The 23,857-nt window shown below is 35.9% G+C and overlaps 1 protein-coding gene and 1 pseudogene across 3 annotated transcripts in view; one reads left to right on the top strand and one right to left on the bottom strand.

The window, feature by feature from the left end:
* The window catches only part of LOC149562646 (uncharacterized), a 230,993-nt gene that overhangs the window by 185,379 nt on the left and 21,757 nt on the right, over positions 1–23,857 (bottom strand). For 2 of the 3 annotated variants that reach the window (XM_089826110.1, XM_089826108.1), the window contains exons 2-4: positions 14,904–15,019; positions 2,080–2,357; positions 1,822–1,948 (exon numbers count right to left, since the gene is read on the bottom strand). In XM_089826110.1, coding sequence (XP_089682236.1) covers positions 1,822–1,948; positions 2,080–2,327 — 375 coding nt within the window. In that variant the 5' untranslated portion in view covers positions 2,328–2,357; positions 14,904–15,019. The remainder of the gene's footprint in view (positions 1–1,821; positions 1,949–2,079; positions 2,358–14,903; positions 15,020–23,857) is intronic. The other variant, XM_089826109.1, reaches the window with a different exon arrangement.
* On the top strand, positions 3,863–4,618 carry LOC149562647 (V-type proton ATPase subunit D pseudogene; annotated as a pseudogene).

The raw sequence follows: 23,857 nt of genomic DNA, 5'->3' as shown, positions 1-23,857 counted from the left end.
ATAGCTGTTAACCATTAAATGTCTCATTAAGATCTTTTGAGGATACCTTGCATTCCAGATTTTCCATTGGATTTCTTTTGATGCCATTAGAAGATGCTACCCCAATTCTGCCCCAATTTTAACAAGCTCTTTTATTTTAAAGGTAGAATTAATAGTTTGAATCAAACAAATACTGCAAACATTGAAACATTTATGAGAAGAACCAAATTTACAATATAGAAACAACAAGTTTCTACTATCTGTTTCTAGATAAGCTATGGCTGAATGAAGATTCCAAACTGCTCAAATAAAGGACCACAATAATTGTAGCAACTAAATCCAATGGTGTTCACAACAAGGAAAGTTAACACACTCCCAACTTGGCCGCCAACATACAGAATGAAGCCAAATTCTTTATCAAGCCTCAATCAAAAATTTAGCCATTTTTAATGGTTATCACTACAAATATCAATGTTTGATCCACAGGAACCTACTAGCGTTCACAGCATGCAGATAGTGACTCTCGACCAACAAATGCGAGTATAGCCCACTTTAAAAATGTTTCAAATTTACCACTTATGTTTTTGATAGTACCAAAAGTTACTCTTGGTTCTGTTCTCAACTTATACTCTCGACCCAAATGCAACTTCAACTCTTCAGTGATCAACGTGTAGGAAAACTCGATTCCTTGGTTTGCTGCTAATTATCAGTTGATAGGGTTAGCCCTTCATCGTGGTTAAGGAAAAGCTTCCAGAGCGCTTCTTTTTGCAATTAGTTCACTTTCCAGTCCATATCACAAAACATATGATCCTCCACAGTTAACTGTTGCATGGATGAAGACCACTCCTGAACCTCAAATACACCTCTTTCCTTATCAACTAAGCAAAAATGATTCTTTCATGGCAAAGAGAACTAGAACAGCAACACCAGACCACCAGTTCAATTAATCTATTCACCTACGATGTTTCCCATGTCTTTGACATGTAGCTTCTTACAATAGGAATTAATCATGTCTGCCACTTCTTAGATGAATATTTGCATTCAACTCTAGATTTATAACTTCTCGAAGGCATGTACTGAGTATGAAGGAAATGATTTTCCCAAAGCACTCTCTTCTATATGCAGAGCCTGTTTGCTTGGTTAGTTCAGTGGACTGAGACCTAGGGTCCTTGTATTTGCAATTTGACTCATCAGGTCCAGCTCCTGATATCGGTTACATCAGTGGTCCATTGTATATTGGTGAATTGGTCAGGGTTGATGAAATGCTCGGAGGAAATCGTCTAGGACTCGACAAAATTACAGGTGCAAAAGGTCCTTTTTGCAGCAACAGCCATTGTGGGCATGATGATGATGGCACCACGGGTGGTAGAGGCCCAACAAATGATGATCATAGGCTTGAGATAAAATCTGCCATCTAGATGGTTGTTTATTTGACTGCTGACATGGCTTGTCAATTTAGAATTAGTACTGCATTAGCATTGTCCTTTTTGAAGGGTGTCTAATTTAAAACATTAAAGGTCTATCGTGTGATCCGGTGGTCTAATTGACGTGTTTTTTTAGATGGTCCTTTATAAAGGCCTTAATGTCATTTTGTGTCGCTCTTACTTTTGTTGATCCACTAGCCATCCGAGATTACTGAAAAGTGTATCCTTGTGACCACCGTGGGTATAATCTGTTCCTTAGTACTTTATAGTGTTTTTTAAATGGACAGAAAGGTACAGAAAAACTACAACACATACCATACTTTCTAGTTGTCTAATTAATTGTAAGATATTTGGGCTTTCATAGAGTTTTCCACTTTTCCTAGAAATGTCTGACAGAAAGCATGACACAAACAAATACCAAGTTGTCCTTCTGATAAATAATAGTTTCTGCCACAATCATTTCAGTGTAAAGCCAAGCATGCTGAGAGATGAGACGTGCAAGGGTCCTATAATGATTATCAGTCCAGTCCATCATTGGAGCCACACTGCAAAATACAGCACCTCAATTAAGAAAATTTCAGATGCAATAAGTATATTCTCAAAACTAACACTTTAACTCTCCTTAAAAATCAAAATTGATTCTCAAAGCTAAAACTCAACCTTAAATGTATCTTACCTGAACAAAGGAGCAAGACATGTTTTGCTGCCATCAGCCCTTACAGTAAATTTTAATAGCCTTGACAGACATCTAACTGTAGCAGAAATGAATTTAGTTGGGAAAAAGTGGCAATATGATATGGAAGCAGAGCTTGATAATTGACGAGGAACAATAGAAGAAGCCTTCCTGCCATCATTGGCTAAAAGCATGTAATGAAAGGCCAAAGAAGTTGAGCATGGGGAACGATATGATAAAAAACTTATCATGCTGTCAAGCGTTTGCAATGCTCTAGAAACCTAATCATCAAAACAACAAAGATAAGTAAAAAAGAAAGAAGGTTAAATGCAATTCACAACATTACATTTTACAACGTAATAGAAGTTCCTGCATGATGTCTTAGACACATTAATATTAGTCTGTTTTCCATTAAGCATATGAAAGATGAATAGCAATTTCAGAAATTGTAATCACATCTTTGCCACAAAAAGAAACATGGAAAAATGGAACAAAAAGCACGCCTTGTGCGTTAGAGTTGAAGACAATCTAATAGCACTGCACATAATATGGTACTTTTCAAAAGAACAATAACTACTCTCAGAAAATTTGAAAAACAGTTGTTCTGAAGCATGAAACAAGCATATGTTCATCAGCATAACTACATACCACAGTGTGTCCTTGAAAATATGAAACTAAGTAGAATTCAATGATATACCACAAATACCTTTAAAATCCTACTTTTAACAAGTACACTAAAGAAACTAAAAGAGACTGAACTAAACAGAAAGCAATACTTTTCAGCTGTTTCCTTTAATACGTTCCATTATCATTCTTCCTTTTGAGATTTTGTGTATTTGCTTTGTTCTTAGTTCTTTTGCACTAAATCTATCCTGCTTCCTGAAAATTTGAAGTGAGAGTTGTCTTAGAAACACCAATAATTGTGAGGATTCATGCAAAGACTTAAGGAAGCACTAAGGGAAAAACTTTAGAACCAAAACAATCTTGTTAATTTACTAGATATTGCCATTAGTTTGCAATTTAGATGCTTTTATATTATTTGTTTACATTTTTTGCAATGCAGTTTACTTTGGGCACCCAACCATGGAGAATCCCTAGCAATTCTTTTTTTGGGAAGTGAGTTTGTTTATAACTCCCTTGGCCTTGATCATTGATGTCATTAGCAGCAAGAGTTATATATCCCTCCTTTATTCACCTCACTTTGTAACATCAAGACTACGAAGAGTCAAGACGATGAAGAGTACTCATTTTGTAATGTCAAGACTATGAAGAGTTGAGACAATGAAGGATCTTCAATTCGTACCGTCAAGACAATGAAGAATCCGACTCTTCGTGATCATGACAAGTTTATACATCAAGAAGGAGTTGATATTTATATGCATCTGATTTAATGTTCTTTGTGGTGGGTAACTTGACATGAAGGAGAATTCAATATCATCTATTATTATTTGGTGCTATCATTATAGCTTCAGTTCAGCCTAGTGTTTGGCCAAACTGTAATTCAGTGTTCTGCTGTTTCATAAAATATAAGAGAAATATTTGTAGTTAAATTTGTCTCCCTCAAGTTGGAGGGTTTTCCCAGGATAATCCGTTGTGTCCATTGTTATATTTGGTATTTCTGATTTGTCTCATTTCTGATCATAAAAAATTAACATGGTATCAGAGCCTAGGAAATATCTGAGTGCAGAGTAGAGGAAGCGATTCAAACTAGAGCCATCAGGGGGCACCAAAAAATTTACATGCAACTCCAAGGAATTTGAACTCTGATCAAACAGAAGCAGTAAATATGTCTGGTCAAGGGCAGTTGGGCGTCATGATAGCCCAACTGGTAGGTGCTACGTGAGGGTACCCTTTGTTCAAGAAGAAAAGCAATGCCCTTACCATTCAGTTCCAACAAATCTTGAAGTGCATCATTTCAATGAAAGAAACCATGAAAGCATATGCCTTTCCCCTAAGTGAAGCCAATTATAGGGTAGGGGAAAACATCAAACATGTTGTCCTAGAAAATGTAGAATCCACAACTGTCAAGGTCAGCACCTGTCAAGAAAATGTCGCGAGTGTCAAATTCCCTAAATTCGAGTATTTTAGAGAAGAAGCGATGAAGAATGACTTGGAAGGGTTGGCCCATAATATCAAGGCTATTGAGGTTATTGTGGAATTGGCATCGCTCCATACTTCGTTAATTATGCTAGATGAGGCCATCATCGTCACCAATCAAAGGGTCAATGCGTTGAAGAATGTGGTGAAGTCAAGATCGAAGAATATTATTAATTACATAACGGGAGAGCTTAATGAGTTGGAGAGGGAGGATGTCTTCAGGCTCAAGAAGATTCAAGGGTATAAGAAGAGGGAACTTGGGCAGCAGATAGAGAGTGCCAAGACCTTTGCAAAGGATCAGCGAGTTGAGAATTTTGCGTTGGAGAAAGGCTTTTCCATATCGAAGGCACATGATATGCATGTGATCCAAGGGAGAAAAGTGGTGCAAGATGATGAAGGGCAACGAAAGAGGCATTTCACGTTGTTACATATAAAGCAAATTTGATTGAAAATGAAATTCCCAGAGGGAGGGTTGTTGAGAAGTAATCACCAAAGAAGCTATGGATACTTGTAATCTTGTGTTTTCTTTTGGTGAGCCTCGAGGTAGCAGGTGGAATAAAGGAAAACAATTTGGTGATTCTCGAAGACATTTATCCTCAGGATATGCACATATCTCTTAATGATACCTCTAACATTTAGAGGGAATTTGATGTACCATTCGAGTTTGATACCCTGGTTGAGAGGGACTCTCAGCATCAGTGATCCTTGCTACTTGCTAAAATGCATATTTCTCTAAGACAAAGGAGTATAAGATGAAAACCCCTTGAGAGATGTTATTTCCACTCATGGGAGTAGCCATGGTAAACGTCATGTTGAGAGGCTCCATGATGACATCACATTGAGTGACTATGTGATAAGCTCATGTGCACAAGCTTCTTTCCACACAATGGAGTAGCCATGGTGAACATCACGTTGAGTGACTATGTGATAAGCTCATGTACACAAGCTTCTTTCCACGCAATGGGGTAGCCATGGGGAACGTCACATTGAGTGACTCCATGACATTATCACGTTGGGAGATTTTGTGATAAACTCTTTTCCACAAATGAGTGTGTCTACTGTGGATGTCATGTTGAGTGACTCCATGACATTAGCACATTGAGAGATTTTGTGATAAACTCTTTTCCATAATGGCTGTACCCATTATGCATAACATGTTGAGTGACTCCACGAACTTTTCACATTGACAAATTCTGTAATAAACTCTTTTCCACAAATGGGTGTAGCCATTTTGGGTGTCGTGTTGAGAGACCTTATGACATGGATATCTAAAAGGATACCTCCCTAACTAAGAGGGAGTGTTGATGTTATAGTGGCAGGAGTTATCTTTCCCTTTTATAGTCACAACACTTTGTAATGTCAAGACTATGAAGAGTTAAAACAAGGAAAGATCCTCACTTCATAACGTCCAGACTATAAAGAGTCAAGACAATGAAGGTTCTTAAATTTGTAATGTCAAGACAATGAAGAGTCTAACTCTTCATGATCAAGACAAGTTTATACATAAGGGAGGAATTCATATTCATATATATCTAATTTGACATTCTTTGTGGTGGATGATTTGACATAAAAGAGAATTCCCTATCATCTATTCTTATTTGATGCTATCATTATAGCTTCAGTTCAACCTAGTGTTTGAGCAAATTATAATTCATAGTTCTGCTCCTTCATTAAATATAAGCAATATATTTGCTATTGAGTTTTTCTTCCTCAAGTTGGAGGGTTTTCCCAAGATAATCCATTGTGTCCATTGTTGTATCTATTATTTCTACTTTGTCTCATTTCTAATCATAAAAAATTAACATCGATGACTATGAGTAGTGAATCTCTTAAATTAAAGAGTTCTCTTACTAATTTAAGATATGCTTGTGCACAATTTTGAGGAATTGCTCATACATCCTTGGCACGTTTGTTGTATGATTTTCAAGTATCAAGTATCAATAAATATGTGTACCATCTTAAACTAGAAGCAATCCCTAATACAATAATAGATAATCGTCTATTATTAGTTAATGGTAATCTATTGTAAATATCTAGTTAGCTTTAAGTTAGCTTTCACTTTTTTAGCTTTCTCTGTTAAAATAGAATGTTTCTATTCTTTACGATCATTTCCTAAGGAAACATTGTTTTATTCTTTTGTATATATTGACCTTTCAGTCTCTGTTAATAACAAGCAAGTATTTTACCAATTACTTTTGTAATATGGTATCAGAGCTTATACTTCAATTTTTTTTGACAATTCTATAATTTCTTTTTGAAATTATTTGCTTCAAAATTTTCAAAATTATTTCTGCGATTTGTCAAAAACCCATCTAGGGTTTTCTATTTTTGTGAAGAATTCGTGTGTACACTATCTTTTTTAGGGCTTATTTCAGAATAAAAACGTCTGCTGAAAATCGCAAATCCAGAGGTTTTTTTTTCTGCAACTCGCGAGCTCCAAAATCACAACTAGAACAGGGTTTAGTGTTTTTTTGTTTTTGGTGTTTTACCCTTTGCAAATCACAACTAGAACATGTTCGTTTCCAAACTATAACCCACGCGATTTCCTGCTCAATCCATGACTGCAACTCGCGGCACAACTGGTGCCCTCGTTTCTTCAAGTTACCGTTTTTCTTTTGGCCACGTTTTCTACTAAAAGAAGCACCATTCTTTGCGTTCATCTCTGTAGCTACAATCTAGAACTCAAACCAACGATTTTTGCCTTCAAAATCGTCAGTTTTTTTGCCTGTAAACACCATTTTTTTGCCATTTCAACCATTTATGGCTACCTACTGTATTTTTTCCAAACCCTAATTTCTAAGCTTGAAAAGATATTTTGATTTTAGATCCTTGGTGAGTTTTTCGAGAGCTCAATTGGGTCATTGTCAGATTTTTCTAGGTGCCTCGATTTTCATGTCTCAATTTTTGAGCCAGCAAATCCTTAAAACAACATTATTTTCCTTCTAGATTTTTCGAGCTCTCTTCTAAGCCACTCTGATTTTTCTGGGTCTTCCATTTTTCCTTGAAGAATGTGCCTTCACAGATTTTCACAATTTTTCATTGAAAAACGTGCCATGGGATCCCTGACAAAACATTCTGCTTGAGCAGAACTCTAAATTCAATGGTCAAAATTATGGCACTTGGAAGCAGCAGATCATCGCAATTTTTGAATATCGGAACACTGATCAACTTGTACTAGGTGTTACGAAATGTCTGACTGCTCCTGGTTCTAATCAAGATACATGGGATCTGAATAATCGAGAGACAGTGATGCTTCTCAAATTATCTGTGGTTGATGATCAGCTTTCTCAGATTCCATCCGGCAAGATAGCTGCCGAGATCTGGACACATTCAAAGGTCTTCATGAAATGAAAAAAGTAGAGCTTTCTTTCTGGAAAACAATGTTTTCTATTGTCACAGATGAGCGCACCTCGCTCCAGGCACACCTGAATCGAATTTAGGAAATCCATGATCAGTTACTTGCCATCGGTCGCAAGATGGAGGAAGAGGATATTGTGGTTATCACTCTTCGGAGTTCACCAAAGTCCTATGAGCATTTTATCGAGACTCTCAACATCACATCTTCTGGTGTTGATTTAAAGTTCACTAATCTCTACACCCTACTAATTCAACATCACATCTTCTAGTGTTGATTTAAAGTTCACTAATCTCTACACCCTACTACTTCAGCAAGATCGATGGAAACAATAGTTCGGTAGCAACTCTAGTTCCACCTCCACAAAGCAAGCCTTTGCAGTGAAATTCTTTCAGAAGGATAAAGGCAAGTTTCAACAGCCATCTCAGCAAAAGTCTTCTGCTCCAACATCAGATGGTTCCAGAAAGAAGAACATTCAATGCAACTACTGCCACAAGTTTGGACACATGAAGGTTGAATGTCGGAAATGCTTAGTTGCATAGTCTAAGCAATCAAGTTCGCAAGCCAAATCGAACAGTGTAGAGCACACTGAGCAAGCGGAGTCTGCCTTTTACACCTTCATGGCTAAAAGACCTACAGATCATGTGAAGTCATCTACTTGGTACATTGATTCAGGTGTCTCTCGTCATTTCACTCACCGTAGAGACTGGTTTACTAACTACCAGCCTTATTCAAACTGTTATTTTTGGTGGCGGAGAAGAGTACACGATTGTCGGCGAAGGCAACATTCAGATTCAGTCTCCTGGGAGGAATCTCGAATTCCTCGATGTGTACTACGTTCCAGGATGGAACTAAATCTACTCTCAATCAGTCGGTTGCTACGACATTGTCCACACTTGGCAGTCACCTTCAGTTCACATCAGTGCACCAGCACTGATCGAGCGACTAAGTCTACTTACTGATTCTGGTGATTCTCAGGACTTAGCTATGGCTGCTCAGCGGTCTTCTGTCAGCACACTTTGGCATCAGCAACATGGACACTTAAATGTGCATTATCTCTCACAGCTTGCTCGGGATGAGCTTGTCCTTGGATTGCTAGAGATTTAGACTCAACAGCTTGGAGTTTGTGATGCATGCTAGGCTGAGAAGCAACATCGCACACCTTTCACCAGTGGCGATTCATGGCAAGCTTCTCAGGTACTTCAGCTTGTTCATGTCAATATTTGTGGGCCTATGGCCACTCCTTCTGTTCTTGGGTCCAAGTGTTTTCTGTTGTTTGTTGATGATTTTAGTAGAAAAACTTGGGTGTATTTCCTTAAAAACTAATCAGAGGCATTTCCTGTATCTCAGAAGTTTAAACCTTTAGTTGAAAAAGAGTCTGGGAAATCTATTATTACTCTTAGATCAGACAATGGGAGGGACTTTTGTTCTAATGTTTTCTCTAGCTTCTTGGATACTCATGGCATCAAATGCCAGTTAACCACGCCCCACACGCCACAACAAAATAGTGTAGTTGAACATCGGAACAGGACAATCACCGAGATGACTCGATCCATGCTCGAACACAAACATGTTCCGAAGAAGTTTTGGGCAGAAGCAGTTAACACTGCAATTTATCTGTTGAACCAGTCACCCACAGTGGCAGTCAAAGGTAAAACTCCGGAAGAGGCCTAGTCAGGTTGCAAGCCCAGAATCAGTCACTTGAAGGTTTTTGGCTCCCTTGCTTTTGTTTAGATCCCTATTGCGCACGCACCAAGTTTGATGCAAAGAGTTAGAAACTCATGCTTGTTGGATACAACAGTCTTCACAAAGCCTATCGCCTAATCAATGTTGAGACATCTCGTCTCATCTACAGTCGAGATGTAGTCTTTGATGAGCAACGAGGATTCATGCATGTTTCTCATGTTCTTGATACAGCAAACCAGCCTATGAAGGCTCATTATTTGGGAGTTCGACTTCCATTAGGTCCACCTGATGAGAGGGCTCCAAAAGCTCTTTCAACTCCAATTATACCAGTGATACCTGTACAGACACCTTCGGCTTCTCCTGCAAGATCACCTCACTTTGTAGATGCTTCACCTGAGTTTGATCCAGATTCTTCTGATGAGGAACCTGATCATCATGAATCTCCTGATACTCATGTTGGTCATTCTCCTACCTGGCCAAAGTGGTGGACTAAGACACTTGTTGATCTTCGTGATGATGAGCTCATTCATGGGAGAATTGCTCGGAAAAAGAGCAAAAATACAGATTCTATTAACTTTGCTCTCATGGCCAACATTCATAGTGTGTTTGAACCTCAAACATACTCCGAGGCTAAAGGAATTCTAGAGTGGGAACAAACCATGCAATCTGAACACTAGAGCCTGCTGAAGAACAACACTTGGGTCCTTTCTAATCTTCCACCAGGGAAAAAACCCATTGGCTGCAAATGGGTCTACAAAATCAAATACAAATCGGATGGTACTTTGGATAAGTACAAAGCTCATTTAGTGGCAAAGGGCTTTTCTCAGCGTCAGCGCATTGATTATGAGGAGACTTTTGCTCCTATTGCAAAGATGAGCACCATCAAATTAGTCCTAGCCATGGCAGCACAATTTGTCTAGAAGGTCCATCAGATGGACGTCAACAATGCTTTCTTGAATGGTGATCTCCATGAAGAGGTCTACATGACACAGCCTCCTGGTTTCAAGGTTGTTGATAAAGACCATCAGGTTCTCAAATTGTTAAAAGCTCTCTATGACTTGAAGCAGGCCCCTCGGGCATGGTACATCAAAATTGATAAGTACTTCAATGATCAAAGCTTCAAGAGGAGTTCTTCACACTCAAATTTGTACATCAAGACTACTGATAGTGACATCATCCTTCTAGTTATTTATGTGGATGATCTGATCGTCACTGGCAATTCGACATCTTTGATTCAGGGAATCAAACAAAATTTATGCCAGTCTTTTGATATGACTAAACTTGGGGCTCATGCATTATTGCCTAGGTGTTGAAGTTTGGCAACAGTCTTTTAGTATATTCATCTCTCAGTCCAAATATGCCAGGGCCCTATTAGACAAATTTCGTATGCAAGATTGCAAGCTTATATCTACACCTATGGAGAAAGGTCTCAAGTTATCTACAAAGTCTAATTCTCCTTTCGTTGATGATACTACATACAGGCAACTAGTAGGCAGCCTCATCTACCTCTCTACTACTAGGCCTGATATCAACTTCGCAATCAGCTATATTTCACGCTTTATGACTGCTCTTAAGGCTGATCATTGGATGGTAGTAAAGTGTGTGCTTCGTTATGTTAAAGGCACTTCAAATTATGGACTTCTATACTCTCAAAGTTCTAATCCTAAACTCAATGGGTTCACAGATTCAGATTGGGCAAGCAGTTTCATCTCCTCTACAGAGGCCGAATACAGAGGAACTGTTAAGGCAGGATGTGAAGCTGTTTAGCTTCATCGGATGCTTAGGGATATGCAGATGTCACCAGTAGGTTCGACTACTACATTTGTTGATAATGATGGCGTTATCAAGTTAGCACGAAATTCAGTCTTCCATGAACGAACCAAGCATGTGGATGTTCACTGTCATTACATACGACAGCTGGTTGAAGACGGGACTATAGATTTGTAGTATGTTCCTACCATAGATCAGACTGCAAACATTCTCGCCATGCCTCTTGGTCCTGATAAGTTTGTTCTCACCATGCCTCTTGGTCTTGATAAGTTTGTCAAATTCAGAGGACAGCTTGGTGTTTTAGATAGATTAACCATTAAGGGAAGGTATTACGATAATAGATAACTATCTATTATTAGTTAATGGTAATCTATTGTAGATATCTAGTTAGCTTTAAGTTAGCTTTTGCTTTTTTAGCTTTCTTTGTTAAAATAGAATGTTTCGATTCTTTACGATCGTTTCCTAAGGAAACATTGTTTTATTTTTTTGTATATATTGACCTTTCGGTCTCTGTTAATAACAAGCAAGTATTTTACCAATTACTTTTGTAATGATCCCTTCTTCCAACCTTGCTCAAACTCTATGTTGGCACCAACCTCTATCCATGACTTCCCATTTATTCCCCCAACCACATAAATCATGTTTTAAATGCATTTCTAACCTCTTTCTATAACATCCCTGCCAAAATAATTGAAATATAAATGAATTCATAAATAATAAATAAATACAATAATAATAATATAATATTAATAATGGTCTAGTTATAATTTATTATAATCATATTATAATGTTGCATAATAAATTAATACTAAAGTATGAGAATTAAACATTATTATATAAAACACTAAAATATGATATTTAGATTAATAATCATAATATATAAAGTGAAGTATATAGATTTTATATATATATACTTTGAAATCAACGATCATTGCATCATTGCGAGCAAGTTAAAATAATTGAGGGTTAAGGTCACAATAGGTTGAGAATGAACCTGATCAAATAAGGATTTTCTGATACTCAATTACTACTAGAACAACTTGGATGCTTGTGCCCAACTTATTCTATTTACTCCTCAAGATAAATTTCATGCAATAACTATATTATAATGTCGCCTGGTTGATGCCGAGTAACACAGTATGTGCCGAGCACCAGTATTTCAATAGTGCCAGTCCTGCTGCATGCTTGGAATGGGGACAACATGTTTTATATATATAACAACATAACAACAATACTAATGTTAATAAATAAAATAATTAATTAAATGAAAAGGTACACCTTTTCTCATATCAGCGTATATAAGGTAATATTAAATCAACCAAAACGATATAGAAGAGAAAATCAGATATATAGAATTGGTCTTTCAAAAGTTTAATTCAGAAATTTAAGTTAAAATATGTAAGGTCCTGATTACAAATGGTATCATAGTGTGATCCTATCATCCTATAGGGTGAAAGACAATATAAGGTATTCAAGTGATTCATTCATAAATAAAATCGCTCATCAATCAAAATAGATCATTCAACAAACAACTAAATTCATGCATTAATAAAACAAAGGAGAATGGAAAGATAAATATGGCTTTGAAAACGATTATAAAGACAATAAAATTTTAGATCCTCGACCTGAATTTATTTATTACTACCTGAGGAAACACCCAATGTTATGAAATTTGTATCTAAAAGTTTATAATGAAGTTAGCCAAGTAGAAGCTGATATAAATGACCTTAGGATTTCAGCTACAAGAGTTTTAAGGAGGAGATTGCAGGGCTTTCTCTTGACAGCATTAGGATACAAATGTCAAAATTCAAATCTCTAAAGATAGTTTTAGAGAGCGGTTAGAGTACATGCGCAAATGGGATATATCATCAGGAATATGAGGAAGGAGATATATATTATAACTGGAATTCAGTGTCTCAATCTCTCAACCAGGAAAAGATAAATTAACGTGACATAACACAGAGAGAAAATTGATCAATAATAAGCCAAGCTGAGCAAACCACGTTAGGGTGATGGCAGTGATCAACAAAAAGACGAGGAATCAAGAAATGATAATTAGGAGTCCTTCCGAACTATTACTTAAAAACAAGTGCTAAGATTTACAAGATTGCAAAGGTGACAGAAAATAACTAACTATATACATTTGATGGCGACCTTATGAGAGGCAATCATACATGCAATCAGTATGATATTATTAATGAAGGAAGGCAATTGATCCACGAAGTTATAAAATACTCAAAAATTAACAATCAAATAGGTGTTAAGCATTCTGACATGTGCCAAATCCTTACCAAGATATACAGTTTAGGAATACTATTTTTCAGTGATCAATGACAAGAAATATAAAAGCAAAGTCATCAAGAAAAAGTCAATGATGATATATATATCAAATAAACCTTTTAAAAGACACAATAAACAATACTAACAGACACATTAATATAAGCGTAAGATAGAAACAGTAAACTACTTAGCATACAGGCCGTTGCTTACAGTCAGTGATCAAGACACGTCAACATCCCTCATTCAGCCATCCATGTTATTGAAAACATCAGAGTCAGACCCCACATAGTCGTAGACTTATGAAATTATTGTATAATTTAGGAAAAACATTATGCAGTGCTAGAAGCATTGAATACACACTCTAATAGTGATAGAAATATTGATTCAAAGATTGTCATGATTATAGAATCTTATGACAATTATTAATTATCGATCACCAGCTATAAAATCAACAACTATGATTTAAATTTTACATCTTTTGATATGGTTAAATCCACACTAAGTAACAACATTGCAGTTTGAGGCAGTAATCGTAATTCATCACAGTTTGTTGAATTACCAAGCGTGATCATATAATAAATTTGATAATACCTAACCCTGACATTTAAAAATATCTACAATAGAGTACATATTGTTGATTCACTCTGTTAATGTTATTTATAGCTTCAATCAGCTAAACATGCTAAAATTGAACCAGATAAACAAAAGATAGCAAAACAAATACACACAAAGAACCTTTTATCCTAGGAAAAACCCTCCTCTTCAAGGGAAACAACCCAGCCCCACAAAATGATATCTTTATTATGAAAAAAGAAGAATCTCCAAAGTCTTTCACAATTTCAGAATCAGCCTAAATGACATTTATGTCAAATACTGAAATATCCAAGATAAAGTCTTTACAGAAAAAACAATAAAGACTGAAAGTTTGAATTTCTCTAGCAAATGCTCCACAAACTGAAATAGTGATCTACTCGATTTAGAAGCAGCACAAATTCCTTATGACTTCTCTCAGAGGAATGAGAGTATGAAAATATGATGCTACAAAAGAGACGGCAATACTCAGAAAGATCACCCAATATCAGGCTGAGATAAGCAAAACTTCTTAACTGCAAGAAATGAATTCAACTCCAGAATCGAACAAGGAAGAATGAAACTGAACACATCCTCTCTCCAAAAGAAAGAACATGCTGATAAGAATAAAACACTTCTGATAGCACAAATATCCTCCACACACTCATCCGTGTAATGCAAGAACACACACACGATGATAATAATAATTGTTGCGACCAAAGATATCTAATACCCTTCATGATGCAAATGGTCTGAAGGAAGAATGAAAGACATAACTGAAACTTTGACATGCGAATGCAAGAGGAATAGTCAGTTACGTAGGAGCCGCTTGCATAGACATAACAGATGTCATAGAAGGAATGTGTGATCCAAAAATGATTTCTCCCAGCAAACACATCCACGTTGAATGCCAAAAAGTGGTTGGCAATAGAAAGCACACAATAAGAATAAATATAAATACTTAAAACAACAAACATCATAGCTGTCGGTGAATAACTGATAACCAATAATTGCCTTCAGCAGAGCACACCCAAAAATGCTTGAAGCTTATAACTACAGGTAACTTTACCTGTTGATACAACAGGAATGAACATAGAGACCTCTCTTGAAGCTACACCAGATTTCCAACACTCCCTCTTAACAAGAGAGAGATCTTCGATTTATCTTTATGAGACGAGCAATAGGCTGCAATCAGTCAAGTGGTTAATTCAATGTTCACAAATTTATACTATTGTCATCATATTATAACAATAGACTAATGTTATCTCAACATAACAGAATCAAAACATAACAATTGCAATCACAAAGTATTATTGTTATCTCATCACAACAATATCAAACTACAACAATTGTTATCACAACAACTAATGTCATCTCATCAAAACATATTTCATCATAACTACTCCTACAAGACAAAAATAAGTAATTAATGCATCATATTTCCATCATGCCTACTCGCAGAGGATGGGATACACCATGCCTACTTGCAGTGGGTGTGCTTGCAGTGGGTATTTGAATGAGGACTTTCACCTCAATCTTCTCCCTGAGAAGATTGTATTTACACTATACCTACTTGCAAAGGGTAAGTTCACCATGCCTACTTGCAGTGGGTGAAGTGCCTTCATCATGCCTACTTGTAAAGGATGAAACAAGGAGCATCATTATATGACTTCCCTCCCAAAGAAGTACTCACCATGAAATAGTTTCTAAAGCTGAGAATATTTCTCAACGACCATATCATTCTCCACAAGGACAAGCTTCTTTTCAAAGTAGTTAAACTTCGTTCTATGAAGAGGCTTGGTGAGAATATTAGTAACTTGTTCTTCAGTAGAAACATACTTGAGTTTAATAACTTTCCTTTTAACCATATCCCTAAGCTAATGATATTTGATTTCTACATGTTTAGATTTGTCAATAAAAACAGGATTAACAAAAAGCTTTACACAGCTTTGATTATCACACATAATCAGTAGGTTCAGCCATTTGGCCAAAAGACCAGTGAGTAATTTGCAAAGCCACGCAACTTCTTTTGCAGCCATACACACTACTAGATACTCTGCTTTAGGAGTGCTTTGAGCCACACAAGGTTACTTCCTGCTACACCAAGAAGTCACGGCCAAACCTAGGCTGAAACAATATCCTGAAGTACTCTTTCTATCAGAAGCACATCCTGCCCAATCTGAATCAGAAAAGCCTGTCAATGTTAAATCAGCTTTTGAATCAAAAAAAAAAATCAAATCCCAATGTACCAGGAACATATCTTAAAATATGTTTGGCTGCAACTAAATGTATATGCCTTGGTTCACACATGAATTGACTCAAAGTATTAACAACATAAAAAAATATCAAGCCTTGTGTTAACTAAGTACATGAGGGAACCAATGAGCCGTGTATACATGGTAGGATCAATCAAATCTGAACCAGCAGGATCCTCATAGAATTTCTTAAGATTTATTTCCATTGGAGTGGCCATGAATTCACAATTCAGCATACCAAACCTCTTTAGAATATCTATAACATATTTACAGAGTTGCCGGAAACTCCTCTGTCCCTCCTTGGGCGCGCGTATCCCCGTATCCAATTTGGAAACATATCCAATACTACTCAGATACACATTGAATATTGTACCCATGTCTGCCTGATAAAATTGATTTTTGAACCATACCAAATACTATGGGATTTGTTTTTTTCCTAAGATTTGACATAGATCTTCCCTTTAATGTAAAATAAACTATATTAAAGCAAAAAAATTTAAACAAAAAGTATAAACAAAACACTCACCGAATGAGAAAGACAAGTTAAACATTTTTCTATCTCAACAACCCATTTTTGGGTTATCTTCTAATGCAACTCTACTATGTTTACATATTGTTAAGCGTTAAATTAACTTATAGATATATATGTAGCATTTATGTGTCAATGTTACTTTTGAAATAATGAAAATCTCCTACAGTAACTTTGAAAACTATGCTAAATATATGTATATGTGTTATTTATTAATGTCGTGTCCAGCCATATCCATATTGGGGGTCTTAAAAAATGGTCGTATCTGTACCCAATACCGTATTTGTATTTGTATCTGTATCCGTATCCATGCAACTTTGCATATTTACCTTGGCTTAGCAGAATACCTTCAAATGATTGTCATACCTCAAGACCAAGGAAATAATGCACGTAACCGAGGTCTTTCATTTCAAATTCTGATGCAAGGTACTCTTTACATTTCACAATCAAACCATCATCACTAGTAAGAAATAAATCATCCACATTAAGCACAAGAATCAGAAAATTGCTATCACTCTTTTAAAAATATAAATTTGGATAAGCATCATTTTTAACAAATCCCAAGCTAAGAAGATAATTATCAACCCTTTCGTACCAAGCACGAGAGGCTTGCTTAAGGCCATATAAGGCCTTTTTTCAGTTTGCATACATAGGAATCTTTGTCATGAATAATGAACCCTTCAGGCTGTTCAATAAAGACTTCCTCTTCAATAACACCATTTAGAAATGTCGTTTCAACATCCATTTGATGAAGTTTCCAGCCCTCCATTGCTGCAATACTAAAGATAGATCTAATAGAGGAATAGTGAACTACAGGAGCAAAATTTTCCTCATGATCTATGCCCTCCTTTTGAGAGAAACCTCTAGCAACAAATCTAGCCATATACTTCTCTATACTACCATCAGCAGAATGCTCAATTTTAAACAACCATTTTGAAGAAACTACAGACTTACCTTTCGGTCTTGGAACAATATCCCAAATGTCATTTTTAAGCATAGATTGATATTCTTTCATCATTGCATCTTTCCATACTTTCCATTTAAAAGCTTCTTCAACACTAGAAGGTTCTGAAGTGATAATGTGATTCATTAGAGCAACATAACCAGCAAACTTATGAGGCCTCTTACTTTCTCTAAATGTGCCACAAGGTGCAGCAAAGGGCTCACTTTCTTCCATGAGATTCCTAGCCCACAAAGGACGTTTCTTGCTAGATGAAGAACAGCTAGGACCTGCTGAAATATCTACAGGTTCAGGAGAACCAAAACTTAAATCTGCCTTAGGAGACTCACTCTAAAATCTCTACAGGGGAAACTGGATCAGATATGAAGGGGACATCAAAATTATCAATATCTTCTTCAATATTTTCAGAACTTGAGTCTTTTGGAAGTTTACAAGCTTTAAATTCATCAAAGGTAACATTCCTGCTAATTTCAATATGTTTTTGACCTGGGATGTAGATCCTATAAGCCTCCGATGAGTCACTATATCCAACAAAGATGCCTCTCTTACCTGAAGGTTCAAGCTTAGATCTTTTCTCCTTGGTAATATGAAAAAAAACCAAACAACCAAAAATTCTGAAATAACTTATATCTGGTTTAATACCTGAGAAAGCTTCTTCTGGAGTCAAGTTGCCAAGAATTTGGTGGGGACAATGATTCTATATGAACTGTTGTTCTACAGGCTCAGCCCATAAGAAATAGGAAGGCCTTGATCATGAATCATTGCCTTGGATGCTTTAATAACAGTCCTATTCTTTCTTTCAGCCACACCATTCTGAAAGATTCCTGAGACATATTCTTCACCATTGTCTGATCTCAATGTCTTAATACTTTTCTTAGACAAGTTTTCAACCAAAGCCTTAAAATCTTTGAACCGAGACAGCACTTCATCTAATTCTTTAGATTTAAGAAAGTAGATCCAGCCCTTACGAGAAAAATCATTAATAAATGAAATATAATACCAGAATCTACTAAGAGAAGCAACAAACATAGGACCACATAAATCTGAATGAATGGTTTCTAAAATTTCCTTAGATCTAGGCTCACTACTATGAAAAGGACTCTAGATGTTCTTACCTAAGGCACAACCTTTGCAAACTTCTTCATGATCCTGATTAAGATGAGAAAGACCAATAACAGCATTCTTCATGGAAGATAGAGTCCTGAAATTCAAGTGACCAGATCTCATGTGCCATAATTCACAGGAATCACATGAATTCAGAGAAAAAGCTTGAAGAGGATGAGCTGAGAAATGATAAAGACTATCATAACGAACACCAATCACACAAGATGTATTAAAATAAGAATAGTTTTTCCAAGCCAAAACGTTCCCATCAGTAAATGCTATATAGAATCCCTTATCTTCTAATGCAGAAACGAAAATCAAAATTCTCCTAATACCTGGAACATAAAGAACATCACTTAGATAAAGAGGAATACCAGAATCCAATTGAAAAGAAGCAGAACCAGCACCTTTAACAAAATAGCTAGCATTGTCACCAATAATGACATTCAAATGAGTCTTTTACGTTCAAGTCTGATAAGTGTTCTTTAAAACCAGTAATGTGATGAGAGGCTCCACTATCAATCAGCCAAGTATTACTGTTAGAGAGAATATCGCTGGACAGAGCAGAAATTTTAAAAAAAACCTTCAGAATTTTTGCAAGATTCTTTCTTTCTCCACATCTGCAACAGCAGCCCCATGAGAAGGTTTTGGTTTCACATGACAGTCTCTAGCATAGTGGCCAAACTTATCACATCTGAAGCACTGAATGTGAGAGAGATTCTTTTTCTTTTTCTTGAGATCAGGAGAGGAATCAAGACCTTTCTCTCTGAATTTTTTAAAATTCCCTTACTTTCGTTTTCCTTTGGATGTATAAGCAGAGAGTACATGATCGTCTTTAGCAAAGGGCTTTCAATTAATACCTCTTACTTCCAGCTTGCATTCCTCTTGAACACAATCTCCCCTCAACTGATCAAACTTAGGAAGTTCACCTCTACCACAGATGCCTTGAACGAATCATTCTCATGAGCGAGGAAGTCCATTCATAGCAACCATTACCAAATCTTTGTCACTAAAAGATTAACCTATGGCAGCAAGTTGATCTTTTAGAACTGTAATTTTCATGAAGTAAGAAACCGCAGATTCTCCTTTAGACATCTTTTGATGCAGCAGTTGACTTCTCAAGGCAAGTGCCCTGTCGGTGTTGTTGATTTCATATAACTACTTCAAGGTATCAAACATCTCTCCAGCTGATTCTAATTTGAAGATAACTGGAATCAGATTATCTTTCACAGAATCTATCATGATTTTTTTGGCCAAAACTTTACTTTATTCCACTGAGGCTTAGCAGCCTCATCAGAAGGTTCGGAAACAACAAAGTTAACATAATCCAGTTAATCATTTTGTTCAAGAACAACTAGGATTCTAGGTTTCCAAGATCAAAGTTTGAGGAACCTTCCAATCTATCCTCAACTTTAAGTCTGTTCACCATCTTTAAATGCTAAGAGAAATAAGGATAAAAAGGCAGAGCAACCTGGTTCAAATCAGATCTTCAGCAACCTCACTCTGATACCGTGTTAAATTTGAACCAGATAAACAAAAGATAACAAAACAAAAACACACAGAGAACCTTTTATCGTGGGAAAAACCCTCCTCTCCGAGGGAAACAACCCAGTCCCACAAAATGATGTTTTTATTATGAATAAAGAAGAATCTCCAAAGTATTTCACAATTTCGGAATCAGCCTAAATGACATTTATGTCAAATACTGAAATATCCAAGATAAAGTCTTTACAGAGATTAACTGAAAATATACTGACAAAAACAATAAAGACTGGAAGTCTAGATTTCTCTAGCAAAAACTCCACAAACTGAAATACTAATCTGCTCAATTTAAAAGCAGCACAAACTCCTTACGACTTCTGTCAGAGGAATGAGAGTATGAAAATATGATGCTACAAAAATGACGGAAATACTCAGAAAGATCACCCGATATCAGGCAGAGAGAAGCAAAAAATTCTTAACTGCACGGAATGAATTCAACTCTAGAATCGAGCAACGAAAAATGAAACTGAACACATCTGCTCTCAGAAAGAAAGAACACGTTGATAAGAATAAAACACTTCTAATAGCACAAATATCCTCCAAACACTCATCCGCAAAATGCAAGAACACACGCACGATGATTATAATGAATGGTACCACCAAAGATATCGAATTCCCTTCATAATGCGAACGGTCTCAAGGAAGAATAAAAGACATAACTGAAACTTTGACATGCAAACACAAGAAGAGGAATAGTCAGTTACATAGGAGCCGCTTGCATAGACATAACAGATGTCATAGAAGGAACGCACGATCTAAAAATGATTTCTCCCAGAAAACACATCCACGTTGAATGTCAAAAAGTGGTTGGCAATAGACAGCACACAATAAAAATAAATAAAAATACTTGGATGACAAACATCATAGCTGTCAGTGAATAACTGATAACCAATAATTGCCTTCAGCAGAGCAGACCCAAAAATGCTTGAAGCTTATAACTACAGGTGACTTTACCTGTTGATACAACAGGAATGAACAGAGAGAAGATCTCTCTTGAAGCTACACCAAAGATTCAAAATAAACATAAAGTGTAAATGCAAATAAGATATAATAAGGAACTCTTTGTTATATATTTGTATGTTGTTTAAAAAGTTGATATTTATAGAAATCAAATATATAATATATGCATATATATGTATATATATATAACAAATATTAATCCTTTTATCAACCTTGGTGGCTTTCTCAATTATTAAATATCAAATATGTTGTGACCAACAAAGTACCACCCACGATTAATGTTGGTCTCGTGTTACACCATGCAGTGGAAGACTGCGATCATTAGTTGCGATTAGTGGTAGGGAGAGTCACGTCCAGGAATTCAAAATTCAGTCTTGTTTACTGAATTATATGATAATGTGATGCATAGGTTCTATATGTATTTATTGCTCTTGAAACAACTTGTATTTAATATATATACACACACACACACACACACACATATATGTATATATGTATACATATACATATATATGTATACATATGTACATATACATATATTTGTGTGAACTTATCACAGGGTAGAAAATTGTATTTTGTCAGAGATTGGCAATTTATACTCCACTTAGAAGACTTATATTATTATGTGTTCATTGGTAGTATTCACTCCACCCACTCTGCATTTTGTAGGAGACATGTTCGTTTGTGGATATGTCTCCAAAACCCTTCTTTACCTCCTATAGAATGCAGATTGGGTGGAGTGAATACTACCAACGAACACATAATAATATAAGTCTTCTAAGTGGAGTATAAATTGCCAATCTCCGACAAAATACAATTTTCTACCCTGTGATAAGTTTGCACAAATATATGTATATATATATATATATATACATACATACATACATACATATATATATATACACATATATATGTATATGTGTATATATACATATATACATATATATGTATATCTACATATGTATACATATATGCATGTGTGTGTGTGTGTGTGTGTGTGTGTATTAAATACAAGTTGTTTCAAGAGCAATAAATACATATAGAACCTATGCATCACATTATCATATAATTCCATAAACAAGACTGAATTTTGAATTCAAATCTGATCAAAATATTTTAACATGGTATCAGAGCAGTTTTAAGAGACAATCAGATCAAGTTTTGCGATAAGATATACTTACATATTTTTGAAATTATTTACTTATCAAAATCAAAATGGTGAATGGAATCAGACTTGAAGGTGCTTCAAATTTTGAAGCTTGAAAACTGCGAATGATGCTAATACTAAGAAAGCATGAGTTAAAAACAATCATAGAAAATCCTAAACCGAAATATAATGAGAATGATGAAAAGGCCAATGGGAAAAGGAAAACACTAGAGCAATGGAATTATTAGTAGACGAAGTAAAAGATCATTTTCTGCCTATTATAACAAAGTTAGACTCTGCATATGATATGTTCAAAGCCCTGGACAACATGTTTGAGATCAACACTAGCAGCATTCTTACTTTTAGAAATCAACTCTCTAATATTAAAATAAATAAAAGCGAGACCATCACCTCACACTTTATGAGGATAACAGAATTAAGCAGCCAACTCTCAACAAGTGGTCACATATTTGATAGTAAAGAGTTAACTATGGTAACGTCAATTGGACTCCCTATCTCATGGGAAAACTTTAGACAAGAAATAAGTGCTCATTCCAAACTCCCCAAGTTTGGTCGACTAAAAGATGATTGCATCCAAGAAGAGTGTAATCTAATATCTAGAGAAATCAGCATGGAATCCACAAATGAAGATATTCAGATTCACACCACTAATTTGAAAAGGAAAAAGGGCAAAAACGATAAACAGTCGTTCAAGAAACAGAAAGATTATTCTAAAATACAATGTTATAGATGCAACAACTATGGTCACACTGCAACAAGATGTCTAGACACACTCAAACATCAAGCTTCCTTCATTGAAGTTAGTAATTCAAATTTTGATTCAAAGAAACTTGTATTCTAAATTATATCTAAATTTTTTGTGAAATTTTGGATTAAGGGGGAGTTCATGATTCTGTACCATCCACAACAAGCCTCTTGCAAAATGAAGGTAAATCACTTCCAAGGTAAACTTGGTATGATTATAATTATTGAGAATGAGTTTAAGCATAATTGTGGATTGTGCTAATGAAACTAATTATTGATCATGAATGGCATCCTGGGCCCAGTATACATCATGAGAAAGTGACGACTTTCAAATGATTATCACTTGTATTTGTTAAAGTTATTGGAAGGTAACGATCTTACAATAACTTGATCTTCTATTATGATGGATATCATATGATGTCCAAGCAGGTCATGACAGATTATATCTTGCATGGTGGGTTAAGTTCCCTAAATAGACCATGATTGTTCATATGGTAAGTATTATTAAGGATACATGTGCACATACCTCATGAACATTTTGAGTACTTGGCGAATGTTATGCAACTTGATGTTGAGGAGGCCATTACTCTTGGTGAATATCATGCGACTTGATGTTCAAGAGGCCATTACTTAGAGTACTTGGTGAATATCTTGCAACTTGACATTCACGAGGCCATTACTCAAAGAGTACTTGGTGAATGTTATGTGATTTGACATCCAGGAGGTCATTACTCTTGATATCATGAGATGATATCTAAAT

The sequence above is a fragment of the Cupressus sempervirens genome, chromosome 4 (assembly GCF_028749045.1).
Source record: "Cupressus sempervirens isolate cs-2001-9-10 chromosome 4, ASM2874904v1, whole genome shotgun sequence".
In the NCBI taxonomy this organism is placed as follows: Eukaryota; Viridiplantae; Streptophyta; class Pinopsida; order Cupressales; family Cupressaceae; genus Cupressus; species Cupressus sempervirens.
Note: the sequence above shows the minus strand (reverse complement) of the source record. Positions and strands in the feature narration are given on the sequence as shown.